The sequence below is a fragment of the Setaria viridis genome, chromosome 5, assembly GCF_005286985.2.
Source record: "Setaria viridis chromosome 5, Setaria_viridis_v4.0, whole genome shotgun sequence".
NCBI lineage: Eukaryota > Viridiplantae > Streptophyta > Magnoliopsida > Poales > Poaceae > Setaria > Setaria viridis.
The window spans coordinates 23,692,376-23,713,665 of record NC_048267.2 but is presented as its reverse complement, the minus strand read 5'-3'; the positions used below and the strand labels follow the sequence as shown (position 1 = coordinate 23,713,665).

The window sequence follows — 21,290 nt, the reverse complement described above, 5'->3', positions numbered from 1 at the left end:
GTTCAAATCAAACTTCAGGACATAATAAGCTTCAATATGAATCAAGTTTTAAAAAACTAATAAGCTCGGTACATGTTTGAATCAAGACGCACAATTTAGACCTCCTCTGCATGGATTTTTTTAAGTGTTTTGCTCAGTTAAATTAATATTTGGCAGCTTAAAAAGGAAAAGAACAATAGTAATACCTAAAAGAGTTACAAAAATAATACCTAAAAAAGGTCAAAAAATTATGTAAATTAGCATGGAGTCATTGTTTATGTGTGTAACTTTGTCATGGAAGATCCAAAACATTTTATAAAAATTAGCCTATACATTATTCATAAACTCATACATCTCTCACACTAACTCAAGCCACACTTTGAACTTTGTACACTCTTAACCCTTATATGCACTGAAATAGGCTAAGCTCATTTTTTTCCATGTGCAAAAGAAGAGAGGAAATTAGTAAATGGGGAGGATCCACTAACCAGAGACTTTCTGGATCCTCTTTATGAAGAGTTTGAGGAGTCCTCTGATGTAAATTTTCTGAAGCAAGTGCTTTCAGGTTGGCTCTTCTGATATATGTATTTGCTACCCATAGGGAACAATTTCATTGATGAAAGATGGATGGCTATATGATCAAAGGACTGGAAGACAGTTCTTTATTATCTCCTTCGAGGGGTTTTTAGGATCGTTTAGGCTATATTCAGTCCATTTTGACTTTTTTTGTCTACTCTTCTCAGGTAGATGGTTAAGGATCTCAGAACAGGCGTAGATTTCCAGAACAGGCGTAGATTTCCAGAATACTTCTGCGGGGAATGCATTTTTCAAACAGAGATTAATTCTAACTCCCACATGATAAAAAAAGTAAAAGGTCTCATGAAGAGAATAATCCTTGGGCTCGAGGCCTTGTACATCTACATATCTCATTTACCATATATATAAAAAATATAGGTAGGGACCTCTCCTACTGATTTTCCTAAAAAAAAGAGAATAATCCTATTTGACTGCTATACATTGCAAGCATCAGGAAATAGAATAATCACGAATTCTGGGTAACCGGCCAAGCTGCTAAAGTAGCTAAAGTAGTGATAAATCCTGTCAATCAAATGGATTTAGCAAGGGTAGAAATGGAATAAAAATGAATTGATAAAACAGTCCTAAAAAAATTCTGCTACTTAAACTTTATGATATTCTGCAAAGATTGGATATGCTATTAGTCTGGAACAATTACAAAAGTCTACAAATGAAACCCTTTATTTTGAAAAATAAAGAAAAATAATACGCGAATATACTATAGTAAAACAAAAAAAAAGTAAATGGAAAAAACCTACGAATCTTTCATGCTTAAAAATAGCATGAGGTGCTTCAATCGAGATCCTTAAAAAAAGAACATAAAAAATTTTCTAAGAATAAGAAAATAATATAAATGGAAAATGTGCGATATGTTGTGAATAGCTCCTTATAAGAAAGTTTAATTTTCTTATGTATAGAACTTTCTTGCGATTACTCGAGTCTCTCCTCAATTCCGCAGTCCCTTCCGGCTTAGGGTGAGTAAGTGGCTTGAGCCCATATCTCCTGGCAGAAGCACGAAATTCCTCTTGTAGTGAAAATCAGATGGGTTCTATTAAGAATAGGTCGTCCTATTGATGACCAAGAAAAGTATGGAAAAGAAGCAATCTTCAACGCTCCCCAAGACAACAGAGCCCTCATAATGGGGAGAGTAAAGAGTATCCAACACAAAGCGACCTTTCATTCCCTTGTTTCGTCGTGGCACCCTCCCCCCCCAAAAAAAAAAATAACACCCCCAGGCGAAGGAGAGATCAGGAAACGCCTTTCATTTTCCCTCCTTTAGCATCCCTAGCCGTCTTCCTCGACAAGCCCTTAAGCCTCTTTTGTGCCGCCTTCCTCATAGAAACTGTTGGGTTGATCCCGAAGGCCGTATTCAATGGTAGAAAAGGCTTTAATAAGAATTTGGCCATGAGAGACCTTCTTAAGTATTGCAAAACAAGGGGCCTACTGATACAGCTGGGTGGGGAGGCGATACTAGTTATCAAGTTAGAGAGAGACCTGGCCGTAGAAAAAGAGTTTCCACTATCCTAAACTAAGAATGGGAAGGAAGAGGACGAGCGTATCTTCTAAACTGATCATGCTCAAATTAGAAACCGTACTTTCCAGTTTGCTACTATTTTTCTTTTGCTGCTTTCATAGTTGCCGGAACCATGTGGCATGGATCGGGAACTACCCCAATCGAATTATTCCATATTGACCTTGGACATATAAGAGTTCCGAATCAAATCTCTTTAGAAAGAAGATCTTTTTGTATCATAGTAGCCTGCTCTAGTCCCTACGAAACTTTCATTATTGGGTTAGCCATCCACTTCCACAAAAGGAAAGAGCATACCCAAGTTCAATAGCTTTACGTCCGCTATTCCGATCATGATTTTCCTACCCTCAGGGAGAAAGTAAAGGTCCTTCCCCCTTTGGAAGGTTGTGGGCAAGGAGGGATTCGAACCGCCGACACCGTGGTTTGTAGCCACGTGCTCTAATCCTCTGAGCTACAGGCCCACGCCATCTCCCGCTCACCGAGGGTCCCTCCTTACTTATCTAAACTTATCTTTTTCCGGTTTCTTGAGAAAACTATACTACTTGAAAAACCAAATCATAGAAACTACACTATATATGAGTTTCGTTTTAATGGGACTCCCTGGCAGTACGGTGCTGAATTCTCTGGCTTTTCTAGCATGCACGACCTGTTTCATAAAAAGGCTATCGAGAAAAGTGGTGCACCACAGAAAGTGCAAACAAACTTATCAAAACCCTGTGAGTGAATGCCAGTGCCTATGAGCTTTTACGAAAGGCTAGGCTTTTCTCTGATCCAGTGAGTGAAATCCAACCCTATTCAAAAGCCTATTGAAACTTTCCTTGCTTTAACGCCTATGATCACCTAATAGCATGCTTTATACTTCACTATAACTTGAGTGTAGAATTTTATTTTTTAAAAGTTTTTTGATATTTTCTACAAGAATATTTGGCACCTTAAAAAGGAAAAGAATAATATTAATACCTAAAAGAGCTCAAAAAATTCTGTAAATCGGCATGTAGTGATTATTTAGGTGTGTAACCTTGTCCTAAGAGATCTAAAATATTTTACAAAAAGTACATTATACATTGTTCATAAACTCAAACATCTCTCACACTATCTCATATAACTCAAGGCAAACTTTGAACTTTGTACAATCTTAACCCTTATATGTACTGAAATATGCTAAGCTCATTTTTTCATGCTTTATACTTTATTATAACTTGAGTATAGCAGTTTCAAATTGTTTTTTAAGTGTTTTACATTTTTCTGCTAGTTAAATGAATTTTTGGCAGCTTAAAAATGAAAAGAACTATAGTAATATCTAAAAGAGGTCCAAAAATTCTGTTAATTGGCATGGAGTCATTGTTTAGCTGTGTAACCTTGTCAAAGCATACTATACATTGTTCATAAACTCATACATCACTCACACTATCTCATGTAACTTGAGCCATACTTTGAATTTTACACACTCTTAACCCTTATATGTAATAAAATATGCAAAGCACATTTTTTCCATCTTTTATACTTCACTATAACATGAGTGTAGGAGTTTCAAATTTTTTACGCAGTTTGCTATTTTCTTCAAGTTAAACAAATTTTTGGTAGCTTAAAAATGAAAAAGCAAAAATATTACCGGTGCTCATGGAAAATCGTTTCCAAGGCCGGTTGGAGGACTTTGCAAATCCATCCATGTTGCCGAAAATTTGACACCTTGGGCATCACCGCCGCACAACAACCACTGCTGGCCCCCTCCCCCAACTGCACCTCGTTGCGGGCCCTCCTCCGCACTAGCTCCCTCCTCTGTGAAGGCCCCCACTGCTCCGTCTTCCGCACTAGCTCCCTCCTCTGTGAAGGCCCCCACCGCTCCGTCCTCCTCTGTGCCTGCCCCCTCCGCTCTGTCGGCCTCCGTGCCGACCGTCTCCGCACTAGCCCCCTCTTCTCCGTCCGACTCCGTGCTGACCCTCTGATCCGATCTGCCGATTAGTTTTTTATTTCATCAATTATAGTGAAATTTATTTTTTTAAGGTTCATGTATTTTAGTGCAATTTCATTTTTCTATTATGATTTGTTTTAGTGCAACTTCATTTTTTTGAGACGTGAATGGGATAAGTTTGACCAAGTTCGATTCATGTTTTCAAATAAATAGTCTTATTTCAATTCTATTTGAATAATTTGGTCTACCTATGGCGAGTTGTCATACTTTTGGCCATGAGGGTGCCTGTGGGGGTGACCAACGCTATAGCTTCAAGCTTCCACCTTTGGCTCGTCCCCCAGGTATTCACTTCTTTAATGGTGTCCTTAGCTTGCTAACTGGCGTCCAAAGCATAGGAGTAAAACCCTAATATTATTTTCTTCTTTTAATTATTTTTTATGGTACACCATAAATTTAACTTACATATAATGTAGGTTATCACCCCTGTTAAAATGGCTCAAAGATTCTCAAGGCTCTAGGTGGTACTCCTCCTTTGGTGGAATCCAAGCTCGTCGGTGAAATGAACTTTATGAGATTAAAGATTTCTTTTGACATAATTGTTCAAGAAGATACGAGCTTGATGGTATCAATTGTGGCATGGGGTGTAGAATCACCAACTAGATTGACTTTCAAAGATCCACTGTGTTGCCTACCTATTACAGATCAAGGATCATGGGTACTTTGTGCTAGACTTCTCATATTTTCAATAACGATGCTAGAGGAGGGAGAATGGAATGAGCCTTTGTTAGCTGAATGAAAATGACATGGTATTGAGCATATCTAATCATCCTTTTATCTTTTGTTGTGGCACACGATTTAAGTTTCATCATATTATTCTCATCTTTTATATTATGATATATTTGGTCAAACCATTGTGATAATGAGCTTTCATATGATTCTAGCTTAAGTTTTGGATGTGTTGAATTATCGTTACATCAATGGAAACCCAGAATGCACCAGAGATGGCAAGGGCCTGGCTCATCTTAGTTTCTATAGGACAATGAATTTTACCTCTCCATTATTCAACATTTATGGCAGAGCATGTGATGGTCCATGTGAAGTGATGGCGAGTGCACTAATTCATACTTTAATTTATATTGATGACGTGTTAGGCTTTAGAATTGGATATATTAACTATGTTCCATATTTAAGGAAGCATAGGAACATATGAAACATGTAGCATGGATGTACCATGTACCCTTTTCATCTGAATTTGACCTTATTCTCTCTGGACATTAAGCTGCACTAGTTCCTAGCTAGGCTAATAACTTTAACCCAGACCAATTTTGACCAGGCTAAATTAATACAAATCGCTCGTGATTGGTTGGGTGGCTAAAGATATCCTAGTTTGCTATGCTCGTGTTTGGTTGGGTGCATAGTGTGATATGGTGACCTTGTGTTGGTTGAAGGTGAAGTTACCATCCCATTTCTCTTCTTCTCAATCATCTTTACCATCGGCTGTTGCTTCCTTGCTCTCATCGTTCTCACCATCGGCTGCAATTTCTTTTTCGCTTTTAATTTGATACATACAAATTTAGAGAAACATTCCTCTCGTCAGGTCAACAATGAAGGAAAAAACAAACAAAGACCAATCCATAGACATTGCTCAAATCAGTCAGTATTGAGGCAACAACTTGGATCTAACAAATCATAGCATCCAACTTTCGTTACCCCCAACAATTAAAAAAATCATGAGCGTAGCACCAAATACTCTAAATTACCAATCGGGAATGACCAAGAAAGGTATGAAAGGAAGAAGCTTCATCAATGAGAATCTACATTCCTTCACAGTGGATGCCCTCAAGATCTACTGTGGCTAGAAGCTCGAGCTCCATGTGGGCGCAATCCTCACCGCCGTCGACTTGGCCGCAGCAGTGTCCTTTCTCGCACCCACGGTGCAGCTAGGTGATGAGCCTGAGCCCTAGTGGTTCCCCTCGCCGTCGTCGTTGTCGTGGGCCAATCAGCAGCACTGGCGTCATGATGGTGCCGGCACAGCCTCCAGCGGTGTCGAGATCTTGGCTGGGAGACCAACGAGCGCCACCCTTGCGTAGCCCTCGCGGCCGCCGTCGCCGAGCAAGAGCAGCATGGCGAGCGCAACCATGGGAGCCGCCAGGAAGGTGAGGAGACAGAAAAAGGGGATGGGAGGGAGGTGAGACGAGTCATCAACTTGGGCCACCCAAGCTTGTGCGAGCCTGCATTAGTGGAAATGGTCCCTCACTACGTTCCCAGGAAGTCAGGCAACTGCCCCTCTTTTGCACTATCAGGGCCAGGCTTAGACGCTATACAGTTTCCTAACATGACGCATGCTCTGAAGCTAATCAAGGATCTATGCAGCCTACCAATCACCATGTACGAAGTTGTGAGACTTGTTATATATATTTTATTTTCATATTAAATAATGTTATGTTTGTATATTTATTTGAGTAATGATGTTATGTGAGTGTTGAACTTATGAACTTGAATTCGAATAGGTTGATACTTGGAAGAACAATTTTTTAAAAAAAAATAGCTTGAAATAGTCCTAAATTTGATAAGAAAATGATTTCTAGAAGCGGACCGTGTAACAAGCCACCCTTGAAAATGCATTTCCCGGGAGAGGTCTTGCCTTCGCCTTCACCCACTGTGGAAATCCATTTCCGAGGCAAGCAGTGGCCCACTCCTGCAAAAAGCTATTTTTAGCTGTGAAAGGTAGGAGCGACCCCTCTCACGTGCCCCCTACAAATGTCGTTTCAACCGACCCTAAAAATCGCTTCACTTTCAAGCGAAAATAGTTTTAGTACTTTGTTGGGGCCTTCAGGTTCGAGCGGGGGGTTTCCAAGGAGACTGTGCTCGGTGACTTTAGAGCAACTCCAGCAGTAGCCTTCAAATCAAAGTCTCTAAAGATAAAATGAGGTTCTCTCTATTTTTTATGGATGACAAAAATATCTCCAACTCCAGCAATAGCCCCATGGATAGAAAGCTCCTTAGAGACCCCAGGAATGGAGGTGGAGGGGAGAATTTGGACACTTCCCCAAAATGGGAGCCTAGTAGAGGGCCTGCTGAAATGCTTTTTTTTTTATGTGACCTTCTAAGTTAGGAGACCATTTTTTTATGTGACCTTCTAAGTTAGGAGACCATTTAGAGGGTCTGCTGGAGTTGCTTTTAGCAAGGAGCTTGAAGAAGCAGGCCTGCCCAATGAAGGAGGTAGGCGCCATCGGCCATGGGCAATCCGGAAACAACTAATGGATAGGAACGGATATAGCAATGAGCCGATGATATCGACGGAGCCAGTTTAGTGTGGTCGTGATCGATACTGTGGTTCGTAGCCACGTGCTCTAATCTTTTGAGCTACAGGTCCAACCCGTCTCCACCGGATCGTTTCCCAGGGTGCACCTAAGAACGTTCTGAGGTGTGAAGTGGGAGAGAGGGATATGATGGTTGAGGTTTTGCGTTTTGGAATTGGATCTTTTTCGTATTTTAAAATAGTGAAAAAGTCAAATAAGAGGTGTTAAGTTTTTTTTATCATTCTAGCATCATGGTGGCGGAATCCACGGCGATGACACGGCGGGGATGGATGGAGGCGAGCGGGAGGCAGGAGAGCGTGAGATAGGCTCGATCGACATCAGTTGCATCGAAACTAAGAGATGCTGCTAAAGGAAAAGAAAACACCATTCGCCGGTTGAGGTTGGTTGCCTGAAAGAAAACAAGATCTGAGGCAACTCATAAATAGTATCTTCCAAATAATATCAAGATCTACCACATCAAACTATTATTACAAAATCAGTTACGATGGTGTACGAATTTTGTGATGTAGATATGACTATTTTTTCTTATATAAATTTAGTCAGATTTGAATAGTTTATAACTTAGATTAATTATAATAATATTTTGAGAATGAGAGAGTTTCAGTGTATTTTTAAGAAAAAAGTTACTAAAATTCGTAGGTTGGCGAAAATCTCACATTGCCTAGTGTTGACAATCTTACAGATAAACCCCTATTCCCCTGGTGTCGAGCTCCAACAGGCGGCGGCGGCGGCGGCGGTGGCAGCAGCCGGGACCATAGCGCAGTATGGCTTGGACGGCCACGGCCACACTGTGCTGCCGCCTCATCCGCCTCCCCTCCGCCCGCCGCCCTCCCCCGTCCCGGGCCCGGTGCTTTGCCACGCAGAGCCCCGACGCGGTGGACAAGGAGTACGCCGACCTCAACCTCCGGCCGCTATACACCAATGTCTGCACTCCACTCTTCTTCACTTCATTCCTAATGCCTGCTCTACCAATCTCACCGCTCATCCGTCTCTGTACGCAGAGGGGCCAGCACCTGCGCATCCGGCAGCACGTGAACCCGCTTAGCTCATCCTTCTCCGTAATGTCCTCCCAATTCCACCAATATTTTAAGATTGCCAAGATAGCACATGCCCTCATTGCATTCCTCTAATTTGTTCTCAATTGCACGGTGCGTAGGAACCCACGGAGCCACCAGACTGGAAGGAAGTGTTCGAGGACCCCCTGCTGCCCCTCATGGTTGACATCGGCTGCGGTGCGCAATTTAATTTTGTTCGTTTGGGGGTGATATATTGCTTGAAGAAAAGTTCTTAGGGAATATTGATGTTCAGGGAGTGGGAGGTTCTTGATTTGGCATGCAAAGAACTCAGGCCAGAGGCGGAACTACCTTGGGCTGGAAATCCGGGAAAAGGTTTTAGTGATTCTAAGGTTTCTTGTTTGCTTTTGGAATGGATGGCACATTATTGAATTTTTTAGTTTGGTGATGTTATGCTTTCTCTGTTTGTGTAGTTGGTGGAGCGAACACAATTTTGGGTGAATGAATTGGGGCTTAGGAACATGTAAGTTTCCTTACATCTGAATTAGGTATTTGCTCTTTCTTATCATGCAATAATAATTCCTTACACTTGGAATTATTCTCTTTTCACAGCTATTTTATGTTTGCAAATGCAACGGTGTCTTTTGAGAAAATCATATCGTCATACCCTGGCCCCTTGTCACTTGTTTCAATACTGGTGAGTGTAGCCAGGTGCACCATCAGTCTTTTTAGTTATGTCTGTCAGCTCAGTGAGAGCTATGCTGGTTCAGTGTTTCGTTGTTTCCCGGTGTTATGGAAGTGAGATTCGAATTGTCTATCTGCTGGTTTTGTAGTGTCCTGATCCACACTTTAAGAAGAGACATCACAAAAGAAGAGTTCTACAGCCACCATTGGTCGATTCAATCACCAAGAATCTCTGTTTAGGAGGGCAGGTATGGCAATTCTGTACACAGTTCAATAATGGATGGTTTTTTCATGAAAAGATTTTTCTGTTTACTAAGCTGCATTCAGGTTAGTGCTCTTTGTGCATCAGTCTTTTCCAAAAATGAACTCCCTTAGATTTGGACTAATATCAATTTTGTCTGTTTTAGATTTCTAGCCATACTTGTGGAGATTTGTAGGTGTGATGTGTCATCTGATTTTACCTAGAGAAAATGCTGTCAAACAATGCAGTGTAAATTTTCCCTAGTAGCATTTTTTTTAAGTTATGTCAGTCTTCAAACAGCTGTCATTTGCAAGAGAGGCCTTTGATGAAAACTATATTCTCAAGGGCTGTTAAAATACATTACATTGAGTATAGTTTAACACCTGTACATTGAGTTCTTTCGAGCACACTAAACCAGGCATGGTTTAATTGTAAGATCATCTTAATGTTATGCAGCATATTTATCATCTCAACTTAGTATTCAAGCTTTGCCTTGCCAATCTCAAAGGCATGATCCATATAGTGTTTGTTTGACTCCTTTCTTAGCTGTAACCTGTAATAATAATTATGGTTTCTCCGCTTATAGTAATACTGCATGCTCTATGCATTGCACGGCACTGACTAAAACTTTGATAACACAATGCAAAACTATCTATTCAGACCAATATGCTTTTTTACTTTAAACTAAGGCTAGTTTTTGTTGTCATTTTGATTTTGCAGTTGATATCACCCGTTTGTCTATAATGTCTGCAGACGTGTTCTTTATTTCATCAAGTTGACATCTCAGTGTATTTGACTTATTAGGTTCTCATACAATCAGATGTACTGGAAGTAGCTGCAGACATGAGAGAAAGATTTGATGGGTACTCTGACATTTTGGAACATGTTGATTGTGTTGATAAAGATCTTCACTGTGACAATGAAGGATGGCTTCTGGACAATCCAATGGGAATCCGGACAGAAAGAGAAATCCATGCAGAGCTAGAAGGAGCTACCATATACAGGAGGATGTACCAAAAGATTAGAGATGCTTCTCACTAATAGCCCAACCATATACAGAGCTAGAAGGTTCATCAGTCCAAGCAGCAAGGACTTGTGTCTTCTCGCTCGAATCATGCATCACAACAACCATTTTTCACTGTAACCAGCCTATTCTAAAGCAAGTTGCCTTTACGACATCAAGCTGCATTACACTTCTGACAATCAGAAGCACAGATCCTCATCTTTGTTGACCTGATGTAATGAGTCAGATTAGTCAATACTTGCTGAAGATGACAATTGACAAGGCAGTTCATTTGTTATGCCAAACCATGGGCATGATGTTTGGCATCTGCTAATGTCTATATTCTGTCCAGCATTCAGGTCTGGGAGTCAATCACTGGAGATCAGTAGGTATACAATTTCTAGAGGCAATCCAGATGAAGCTATTTGTTGTACAGTAGGATTGCTGAAACATGGCTCACTCAGGTCATGTACCTTGGGTTTAGTATAGAAAAGGAAAGATCAGATCATGTCGCATTAAACTTATTTGTTTTTTAGGAGCAGATCTGTTTCGGTTCAAAAAAGAGTTGTAGATCTCTTAGTTTCTTCTGGTGCAAGTATATGGTGGGATCCTAGACATTTTTACCAGTGAACTGGATCACTGTTTGTTGTATTGTATTGGTACCATGCTACCGGTTATTAAACATTCTTGTGTGCAGGACTTGGTTACATACGCCTCTGGTCCATGATGGTTGAGACCATCTCTTCTATTTAGTTCATTTAACTTCTGTAGACAAATTACTCAAGATTGCCCAGTTTGGTTGATAACTTTATGCGAGCAAAGATGCACTTAACAGAAACTATGTGTGCTTGCGTCTCACAAATTCCATATTCTGGTCCTTAACCAAATTGGCATTATAAGCAGCCAAGAGCAGGTTTGGTGCTGGAATTCTTTTCAAGATGCGAAACCATGAGATTTGGCAGCTGCGGAGATGGATTCCTGCAGTACAAACTTTGGTTAGCCGTGAACCAGATATTCATATTGGGTCAAGAAAATAATGCAGGTAGTGGGTCAGGAGTCGTCTTCGAGTGAACATTTGCTTGAGTATTAGGCCTACAGCTCTGTTGATGGCAAGAACAAGTAGAAACAGCAGATCCAGCAACAGCCTCATGGTACATTAGGAATCAACATTGTGTTCTATCAACATGTAAAAATATGAATTGACATTCGACACAGCCACACATGACACATTATGGAAGTGTTTACAATTACAACCAAGCGATGTTTTCAACTAAATCTACAGACAGTCAAACACATCGCTGGAATCTTTTTTCCGACAAGCTGAGGTAACGGAACCTCTACAGGATGGGCCTTTTTGTACATGGGGACTCTCAATATACAATCACGGCATACTACTCGATGACCAACTCCTAGAACTATAATATTAGAGATCAATTGTGATACACTTCACAGGCACTTCCACTCATCAAGCCCATGATACTTGATATCAACACAGCACTAGATTATGCATGACACCTGAAACAATTGGAGAACACAATGTAGTTAGAGATAAATGATACAGGTATGTAGATGTCAGATGCAAAATTATGGGATTAAAAGTTGAAAATGGAACAGGAAAATAGCATACGAATGATGGATGTTGAGGGCAAATTAGCACTTCGATGACCGCGATATCCTTGACTTGCCCTTCTCCATTGGAAATTTCCAGATGATATCATCTAATTTACTGCAGTAGTTACTTACAAACTGTGATATAAAAAAAAGTAGCAGAGTTAGCGGAGCATGTCCCTGGATCGAAAGTAATTAAACATGCCAATTTGTACTTTCACATTTTACATTTTTACAGACTAATATGTGCAACAGGCCTCACCATCACATAATTACAGGTATTGCTGTCCTATGTAAATTTGTCCCTATTTCATGTGAAAGAGAGAGAAGTGCTAAAGAAATTCTCTGACCGTGTTATACTCTGAAGTATCTCCGGCTGCTCTTTGTAGATCTACCATGAAGATTGATGGAGCCACTTCGAAAACCTAAAATCAGAGAAAACGGGGGTAAAATACAACAGAAAGCAATAAAACAGAATTATACTTGAGCACAGAAAGAGGGCAAGACTCACTTCAACCATAATTGAGAGATGACTAGTCTTGTTCGCATTTAGACCTTCCACCCTCATCTGAATATTATAGTAATGCAATTAACCAAAGTAATGCCAACTGACTAGAAACCAAAAGTAATTTGTAACATAATAATCTCGAAAGAAAAATCTCCTGATAAATTATGTTACATAGAAATGAACTTAGCCTTCAATTTTTCATCAAAACATCCTGCATTATGCCGAAAAAAAAACCAATGCAACTGACCAAAAAGAAAGCCAAGTTTATTAACACTAGAAGGCAGTCAACTGTTAGCAATTACAGAGATGAATGGAACAATAGCTTTGCTTGTCAAGGTCTAATGCCAGAAGATTTGCATGTCAAGGGAAAACAAAATGTACCTTGTAATTGCGAATATGTGTCTTAAACCCCATTGATTGCGCAACGACCTCCATACTTGACAAGATAACCTTAGCTGGTTTGCAAGACAAGAATCTATTTCGAAGCTTGTCATAGTCCTGTAGATCAAGCAGTTATTAAGTCTCAGAAGAAAAACACAAAATTGATATTATAAAATGCTCGCAGCATGACCATGGCATATATAGGATCATCGCTTAAAATGCTCGTAAAAGTGAGTAAACGTTGTGTTTCCACAAATATAGCAGCAACTCTACCCCACTTAGGATACTATGAATTACATCGGGTGCAACACCATTCTTAAGGGCATTTACTTCCCCTTTTAGAAATAGTTGTCCTTTAGGACACATAGGCAATCAAGATCTTTTCAAAGATTTGCATTGCAAACAAGATGAGGTGAAACAACTCAAAATGCCGAGTGGACAAGGAAGACATATTTCTTGCTCTTGGTCAGATGAGCCAACATTTTTCACCTTTTCCTCCAACAATTAAACATTATTTTGAATAAGAATGAGTCATAATTTGTGCTGTCTAAAATACAAGAATGCAGAAGATACAAATTTGAGTTAAGTCAGGTTTACTTATACAGTCATACCTGGGACTTTATATTACAATTATTTTATTATAAATCATTTCTTTGTCAAAACATTAGTTACAATAAAATCACTAGCACCCTACCTGTCTTCGATCAAAGAGGGCTGCAAGATTCAACCCTTGCGAAAGAATGATTAGGTCAAATGCATTAAGTGTCAGAGGACCTGCTGCTTCATCAAAAGCATCCTCAGTATCCTCCTGAAATCACAGAAAATAAATTGGCAAAAAGAAATAAATTACTAATGAGTACAAAGTACACCAGAGTTAAACCTCAAAACACTGCTTTCTTATCAGTTTACAAAGTAGCAGAACGGAAGATGATTCCATCAGTAGTGTCGCCTTACCTTTGTATTTCAATTCCATAATTAATTCGTAACAAAGCAATGGAAAAGAATGATCTGGCAAGTTCTGACAGGAATTCTGCCTACTGTAGGGTTCAGGAAGATAGTGGCAAAGAAGACAAGATTACAATCAATAATGTGCAAGGTGATGGCAAGCACACATATATGCTAACATGGAGTAGGAAGTTTTTTTCCTACACAGGTTTTTTTTTTTTTTTGGAAGTGGCCCAGTGTTCCATTTGGCTATTGTGAAAGGTAGAGGGCTACTGTGAGTTTCTGACGTGTATGGAAACACCAAGCCTTATTTTGAGACCACAACTACCCCATGGTAAAGAAATGAAAATGCCACTTATGCGTTACTTTCTCCAGTTAGCTTATGAACTCACAAGATTTTGACTCTGTCCCCAGAAAATATCAATTTAAAGATGAGTAGGAGGGAGCTGAAGTTGCAAATGGTACAATTATCACACATATTTGCTAATGAGATATAGAAATATAGAAAGAAAAGAAACAAGACCATTTAGATAACATCATGTATGGATGTTGCATTAAAAAAAACATGATTTCAACAAAAAATTTGCCAGAAAATGTCAGCTATTTCTTTACCCAAGCATAACATATAGACAAAAAGTTAAAAACCACTACAGTTCTCATAAAAATACATATAAAAAAAGGTTTTATAAGGACTTATCGGTAATGGAATATAGCAATTACTGAATAATTGACAAATTATGGGGATTGAGGTTATTCTTTAATGAGAAAAGTGGCATTTCTTGCAGGTAAGATTGCTAAAAATAAGCCAAACTTTTCTCAAACTAAAGCTTGTTTCTCTTTCAAGGTTATCTTCCACTCTTTTGACAATATGGTGTGACAAGGAAGACAACCTGTGGGCAGAATATATAGCTAATGTATTTTGGTCTTCTAACTCAATAATTGTGAACAAATAAAAAACGATTTATTACTGCATTGTCTAATAATTCTCTATGACTAAGTACATAAGTACACTAAACTCAAGAAAGCACTGGAGCGCAAGGATAAAACATGTTTTGAATATACATAATCACGTAGCTTTTTCCTTATGAGTAAGATTGGCAAGTGAAACATTTTGCCAGGGTATTACTGAAACCAAACGATGAGATTTAAGTACACTGCATGATACATCTAAATGCATTAATGAATTCGAGGTGAAGGTCTATACCTCGGGATCATCAAAGGCTGCATTAACATCATCAAGGTTGACTTCTTCATTTTCTATGTCTTTGATAGGTTCGTAATTCTTCTGAAACCATTCATCATTTCTGATCTCTTCTATCCTGATTCGCTGTTCCAAGTCAGAAAACATATCTACTCAACAAACCCCAATGATGATAGCAACCATCAAACATTTAATGTCCTTGTATAGCTGCATCTTATATGGAAGATCATCCCTTTTCATTTAACTTATATTTGTATTTTATGTCTCCCAACAGCTATTTTAACTGAATCCAGTAAAAAGTGTATCTTTAGTGGAATGAAATCAAAGCAATTACAAATTGACATAGTTAAGCTGAACTATTGAACGATATCTGTCAATTAGACCTAGCTAACATTACTAAAAAGCCAAGATTTTGGTTAGTAGTTCAATTGGTCAACTATCTATACATGGAGTACATAAATCCATACCTTTAATGATGTGAACTCATATAAATGTCTGATTTGGGTAAAATTGGCAACATATGACATACCAAACAGTAGTTGCACTTGCACTTGAGCAAACTTTATGCCAAATTGCTAACATGTTATATTTTATTGTCTGTTAGTATGTGAATGGATATACTGAGCACTTCAGAATTGCTGGAACAGTTAAAAGCATAATTATACCCAAAGTCACAATAAGGTATCAGCTCCTAGTGAGTTTCTTCCATCTAAATAATTGTAGAGCCCAACTTACTGTATCTGGATTTGGATCAAGAATTCTGCGAATCAGTGACTTTGCACCACCTGAAAACCAGGGTGGGAATGAATATTGTGCACTCTCAATCTGTGTTAAGAAAAGAAGACAGTAGGATTTAGAAATTCCATTCCACAAGAACCACCGATTATCTAAGATAAAATTTCTTGTCAAAACCACCACGAAATACATATATGGAATTGAATACAAAGGGTGAAAGTAACAAATAGTGATATACAGTTCAGCCGCAAAAGGCAATAAGAGGTACTCTTATAAAAAGCATCTCTTCTAAAGAGCAAATGTTTATTTCCTTTAAATCTAAACAAGACAAAGTTACAAGAAAAATAAGAATTGTTCTAGTTGTGAGTTCATGTAAGCCAAGCTGTAGTTGCGCTACTTTACCTCCCTCTCTCTTCTATTTAATAAGTAGTACGTGTCAAACCAATGTTAGATTAGTAGATGTTTAAGCTCATTTACCATTTACTTAGTCTATTTATTTATATAGTGACTGTACGGTCATGGAAAAATTAGGATTATTTTACACTTACCACATCCAAGCATGTCACAGGTTAGACTACTTAGTTCTCTATGCACTAATTTGGTAATCTTGATGGTAGTTGGACCATACAGTCCACTCAAACTCATTTTGGAAACCTATGCAGATCATCACATACTATAAGAAAACTAAAACAAAACATCATGAGATTTGACATATAAAGATTCAATGCAGCATTTAAAAAAACCGTATATAGTTCCTTTTTGTAGTCCCTAATCCATATGCATTTCATCTTACTCAGTGACTTGTGGTTAAGAGCCAAACCTTTCCATAAAGGGTAGTCAAGTCCACTTCATCGAATGGAAGATAACCTGCTAACAGCACATATAAAATGACTCCACATGACCATGTATCGGCAAGTGCTCCATTATATCCCTTATGACTCAGAACCTGGTCCATTGATGAAATGAACATGTTGGCGCAGTAAATGCACAAGAGAATATTTGTCATGTATAGGAAGCTGAATTTATCATGAAAAGAATAGACAGTAATTGATTAGTCGTATTTGAAAGAATCTAGTTTGGTGCAAAGAGATGTTTGTATTGACTACTGAGTACAATTGAGCACAAAGGTACAAGTTCTCTACACAAAAATCACCAGCAGAACAGAAAATCTCGTCTCTCCTTTATGCGGTTAGTTCAGTATATAGATACAGGGGTGGCTTTCGTTATTGCAATGAATCATCACTTGAACTCCCTACCAGCAGGTGATACGACCGAAATAAAACTATCATGACATGTTACATAGAAGAATGGCATTTTGTAACGCATGCTCGTTAAATGTAAGTACTCAGTGACATAGTTTCTTTTTTTCAAATTGACACAAAAAGGCATAATAAAAGTTCTTCACCCTATTAGCATCTGGTCCAGTATCCACATACGAGAACTACTAATTTCTAAGATGGAGGAGTTATATCTTCAACACCCCACTTTGTTGCATGGGCTGGTTTAGTAAATACTAATTGTTAAAAAAAGAACTAAAATTATATGCTCAGATGTAGTACCTCTGGGGCAACATAATTCGGTGTTCCACAGGTTGTACGTAGAAGGGAAGATCCCTGCAGTTGACCAACTAAGCAACTTAAGAAGGAACTAAAAAATGAAAGCATCGTGAAGCTTTAGAAAGATATGCACCTGGGCAGGCCAAGCACTCAATCCGAAGTCTGAAATTTTAAGATTGCCCTGGGAATCAAGGAGGAGATTTTCGGGCTGCACGTGTGCGAAATGAGATCAGCAAGCCCATAAATTATAAAATGCAGATTAATCATTGTTCCTATCCAATGTTCACCTTCAGATCTCGATGGTAGACTCCTTTGCTGTGACAAAAATCAACACCATCAATAAGCTGCTGGAAGTATCTGCGTGCATCTGCTTCATTGAGTCTCCCATGACGAATCTGAAAATGGTATGTTTCACAGTATTATTAGCTTTCTGTTTCATGTAGACATATTGTTCGAACTGAACCCAAGTAAGATAGAGCAAATACAGCAAGTGTGCCTTCAAATTTAACTCCTTGGGTTTCTACATATATGTAAGGGTAACACATTTCAAATGGAATTAGAATTAAAGCCTATACCATCCAGAATCGGTGGACATAAGAAACTTATAGTTACATCTTCATTTTTGCAAATATAATAAAAAATGCAAAGACTCTGAGGGGAATGTGTGTCATATTGCTGTCTTTTCCGTGTCCAAGGCATTTTCCTCCTCTTAAAGAAAAAGCACAGGTGACAATTGAACATCCAAGAAGGACTGCCATAGGCATATATAATCTAAACAACAAACTCGTGGAACTATATTTATTTTCCATAGGTCATATCTAAAAGTGAAGAGTGAAAAGGACAGTTAACCTCTTACAATTTTATCAAATAGCTCACCACCAGTGATGAACTCCAGGATTATAAATATCTTCTTCCGGCTTGCCAAAACCTGCACATAACAGAATGGACAGCATGGGTACTTTAAAAAAAGGCAAGTGATAAGAAAGAAGTTAAACAATCGTTATAAGCAAGAAAAAGATAAGCGTGCCTCATGTAGCCTAACGACATTGGGATGCCTGACAAGCTTCATTATGGATATCTCCCTCTTAATCTGCATAAAAATATTATGCGCACGCAGATTAGTCATCCTCGGAAATCTATCATTTCAGCTAGCTTATGCAGCTGTACATCACAAAGCTAGCACAGGTATTTCTGTTTAGAAAACATTTCGATCCACATCATCGAGCTTGGCACATCAATTTATTTATTTATCCATTCATTTATCGAAAGAAGAAGCCACGGCGCAACAGTTCGCTAAGCTTCGATCACGGAGCAAAGGAATGCTTCCGCGATCCATTCCAACAGCATTATTTGGGGGAGCAAGAGCAGTAGCTCCCAATCCTCGATCAACCCAACCCCCAAACAACTGAATAAAGCTAGGGATGCGGCCGAATAATCCGAGCATCCAACCCAACACAAGGGAACAAAAACGTGGGGAGCTCGGGTGGTCACCTGTTCAGCCATCTTGTGCTTGAGGATGGAGGAGCGGTCGAGCACCTTCATGGCGACGCTCTCCCCTGTCTCGGTGTTCTGCGCGAACTTGACCTTGGCGAAGGTGCCCTCCCCGATGGTCCGGCCGACCTCGTACTTCCCCACCCGCCTCAGCGCCCCGCCGCCGCCGCCTCCCCCAACCATCTCCGCCGCCTCCCTCCTCCTCTTCCGCCTCCCGGTGGCGAAGAATCGCGAGCCCGGTGCCGCTGGGGAGCTGCTCAGGCGGTCGACGCCGCCATTGATGGGAGCGAGAGATTCCGGGCGGAGCAAAGCCTGCGTGTGAAGCGGAGCAGCCTCCTTTTTGAATGGGGAATTTCTGTGGGCAGACACCAGACAGGAGGCCCAGCTGGTTCAAGTTTTCTACTGGGAGTCGAGATGAGTTGGCTTCGGAAGGAAAATCCGAAGGCGGAGGTGTGTTTCGTTCGTGGAGTAGGTGTGTTGGTACGGCCCGCTTCTTTTTTGAGGGAAAAAAAGGAAAATTGATTCTATTTCGGTGGGCGAAAGCTTTTTGCGCGCAGTAGAAAATCAGATCGGGTAAAGACGCGACGGCCTGGGGCTGTTTGGATACGAGGTGCTAAACTTTAACAGTGTCACATCGGATGTTCGGATGCTAATTAGGAGGACTAAATATGAGCTAATTATAAAACTAACTGCAGAATTCTGTGCTAATTCGCGAGACCAATCTATTAAGCCTAATTAATCCATCATTAGCAAATGGTTACTGTAGCACCACATTGTCAAATCATGGACTAATTAGGCTTAATAGATTCGTCTCGCGAATTATACTCCATCCGTGCAATTAGTTTTGTAATTAGCCTATATTTAATACTCCTAATTAGTATCCAAACATCCGATGTGACAGGTGTTAAACTTTAACAGGGTGTTCCCAAACACCCCCTGTGTTGTTGAAAAGAAGACTCGCCTGGCCATCACGAGTTCACCATCACATCCAAGGAAAGAAGACTCGCCTGGCCGTCACGAGTTCACCATCACATCCAAGGACGGCCGGGTTGCGTTTAGGGGTGTTTGATACCCCGAATTAAACTTTAGTTCTGTCACATCGGATATTTGCATACTAATTAGAAGTATTTTAAGCTTAATAGATTCGTCTCGCGAATTAACACTCGTTTATGCAATTAGTTTACATTTAGTCCTTCTAATTAATATCAAACATCCGAATCCTTTTTAGTCCACTCAATCAAAGGCGCGATCTATTATTTTCTAAACACGTGGTCTCCAACTTTTTCCACTTCCGTTTGGAGTTACCCACGGAGGCTTGTCCATTTGTTTATGTTACGAGCCATTTGCATTTTTTTATCACTGCTTCACAATTTTTTTGTTAGCCGAAACAAAGATTAGTCAAATTTCTCCACTATAAACTACATGTCATTTGACTTTCTAAATACATTATATATATATATATATATATATATATATATAACGAGGCTAAAATATACACAGATGCATTTTGTGCATCGGGTGCATAGAACCACCCTCGGCTGACCCGGCGCGCCCGCCTGGACCCCCTGGCTGACCCGACGCGCCCGCCTGGACCCCCTGGCTGACCCAACGCGCCCCTACCCGCTCAGATAAAAAGGATTCCCTACTCCCCCATCTGAATTCCAACAGAAAATAAGTTGTGCCTCCCCCTTCCTTCCCTCGCCCCGTTAATCGTGCCACCAAATCTTGCCCCCTTCCTTCCCTCGCCGCCGTTAACCTCGCCCCCAGAAAATCTAGCCTAGGAATTCAGTTGATCTGCGCTTGCACCCATGGCCGCGCCATCGGATCGCCGCTTCCAGTTGAGCAGCCCAATCTGCAGCAATAGATGACGATGGTTGTCGCGGGCGGTGGAGATCGTCTCCAGCGACGGCTACATCTGCGGCCGCAACTCCTCCGGCTTCGCCGATGATCACGCCCATCCCCCGCGGATCGGATAATCCCTTGCATCACACGACAATACTGACGCCCCTCATTTCGGTTCCTGCTGGAGCACTAATCATGCCTAATCCTGGCTAGAGATTCCACCCGGTGAGCATCTCCTCTTTTTGCAACTGCGATTGGGGAGCTATCTGGTTGCAACAGGTAAAAAAAAACAGTTTGCATCGTGGTGTATTGGTTGTTTTGCACCTGGTTAAAAAAAACTAGCGTGCTTGATGTATGTTGCAGCTTCGGATGCATTGATTGTAACTTCATATTAGAATTGCAACATTAGTTGTAGTTTGATTGCAACTAATAGCTACAGTCTAATTGCAACTCTATCTATGAGGTACATGCATGCAACTAGTGATAATTGCAACTTCAGATGAGAAATGCAACATTATATATAGTTTGATTGCAACTAGTGGTTATATTGTGATTGCAACGCAACATTTGGTAATGACCTGGCAAAGACTTTTTTAGATGCAGGATTGCAACATTAGTTGTAGTTTGATTGCAACTAGTTGTGATATTGTGATTGCAACTCTGTCTGTTTTTAGTTATGTGCCAGAATTCATTCGTATTTACCGCCGCGTATTTTTATTCGCGGGATCCAAACATACTTGATGTATTTATCCTAAGGGTGA

General features: G+C 40.0%; 2 protein-coding genes across 3 annotated transcripts; one reads left to right on the top strand and one right to left on the bottom strand.

Annotated features, from left to right (window-relative positions):
• Window positions 1-7,988: 7,988 nt before the first annotated feature.
• LOC117856855 (uncharacterized) lies at window positions 7,989-10,973 on the top strand. Of its 2 annotated transcripts, XM_034739284.2 has the most exons (8): window positions 7,991-8,244; window positions 8,323-8,379; window positions 8,478-8,553; window positions 8,630-8,709; window positions 8,808-8,857; window positions 8,947-9,031; window positions 9,168-9,266; window positions 10,064-10,973. In XM_034739284.2, exons 1-8 carry the CDS (start codon window positions 8,086-8,088, stop codon window positions 10,298-10,300), a joined length of 843 nt encoding a protein of 280 aa, XP_034595175.1. In that variant the 5' UTR covers window positions 7,991-8,085; the 3' UTR covers window positions 10,301-10,973. The 2 variants fall into 2 exon arrangements, with proteins under 2 accessions (XP_034595174.1, XP_034595175.1); XM_034739283.2 differs by having other exon boundaries at window positions 7,989-8,379.
• Window positions 10,974-11,395: 422 nt separating this feature from the next.
• On the bottom strand, window positions 11,396-19,135 carry LOC117856854 (CBL-interacting protein kinase 8). Its single transcript, XM_034739282.2, has 15 exons — window positions 18,688-19,135; window positions 18,224-18,286; window positions 18,053-18,124; window positions 17,484-17,591; window positions 17,330-17,404; window positions 17,200-17,253; window positions 16,461-16,586; window positions 15,641-15,730; window positions 14,909-15,031; window positions 13,454-13,567; window positions 12,760-12,876; window positions 12,382-12,438; window positions 12,221-12,295; window positions 11,890-12,008; window positions 11,396-11,777 (listed from the first exon to the last, which is right to left on the bottom strand). Exons 1-14 carry the CDS (start codon window positions 18,868-18,870, stop codon window positions 11,913-11,915), a joined length of 1,353 nt encoding a protein of 450 aa, XP_034595173.1. The 5' UTR covers window positions 18,871-19,135; the 3' UTR covers window positions 11,396-11,777; window positions 11,890-11,912.
• Between the last annotated feature and the right edge of the window lie 2,155 nt (window positions 19,136-21,290).

What these genes read in the sequence shown, in the direction of transcription:
- LOC117856855 (XM_034739283.2), top strand. Translation starts at nt 8,086, where the DNA reads ATGGCTTGGACGGCCACGGCCACACTGTGCTGCCGCCTCATCCGCCTC. An exon ending in CATGGTTGACATCGGCTGCG is followed by an intron (nt 8,554 to 8,629) that starts GTGCGCAATTTA and finishes ATTGATGTTCAG; the next exon opens with GGAGTGGGAGGTTCTTGATT. An exon ending in GGCTGGAAATCCGGGAAAAG is followed by an intron (nt 8,710 to 8,807) that starts GTTTTAGTGATT and finishes CTGTTTGTGTAG; the next exon opens with TTGGTGGAGCGAACACAATT.
- LOC117856854 (XM_034739282.2), bottom strand. Translation starts at nt 18,870, where the DNA reads ATGGTTGGGGGAGGCGGCGGCGGCGGGGCGCTGAGGCGGGTGGGGAAG. An exon ending in AGCACAAGATGGCTGAACAG is followed by an intron (nt 18,287 to 18,687) that starts GTGACCACCCGA and finishes ATTTTTATGCAG; the next exon opens with ATTAAGAGGGAGATATCCAT. An exon ending in ATCTCTCAATTATGGTTGAA is followed by an intron (nt 12,296 to 12,381) that starts GTGAGTCTTGCC and finishes CTCTGATTTTAG; the next exon opens with GTTTTCGAAGTGGCTCCATC.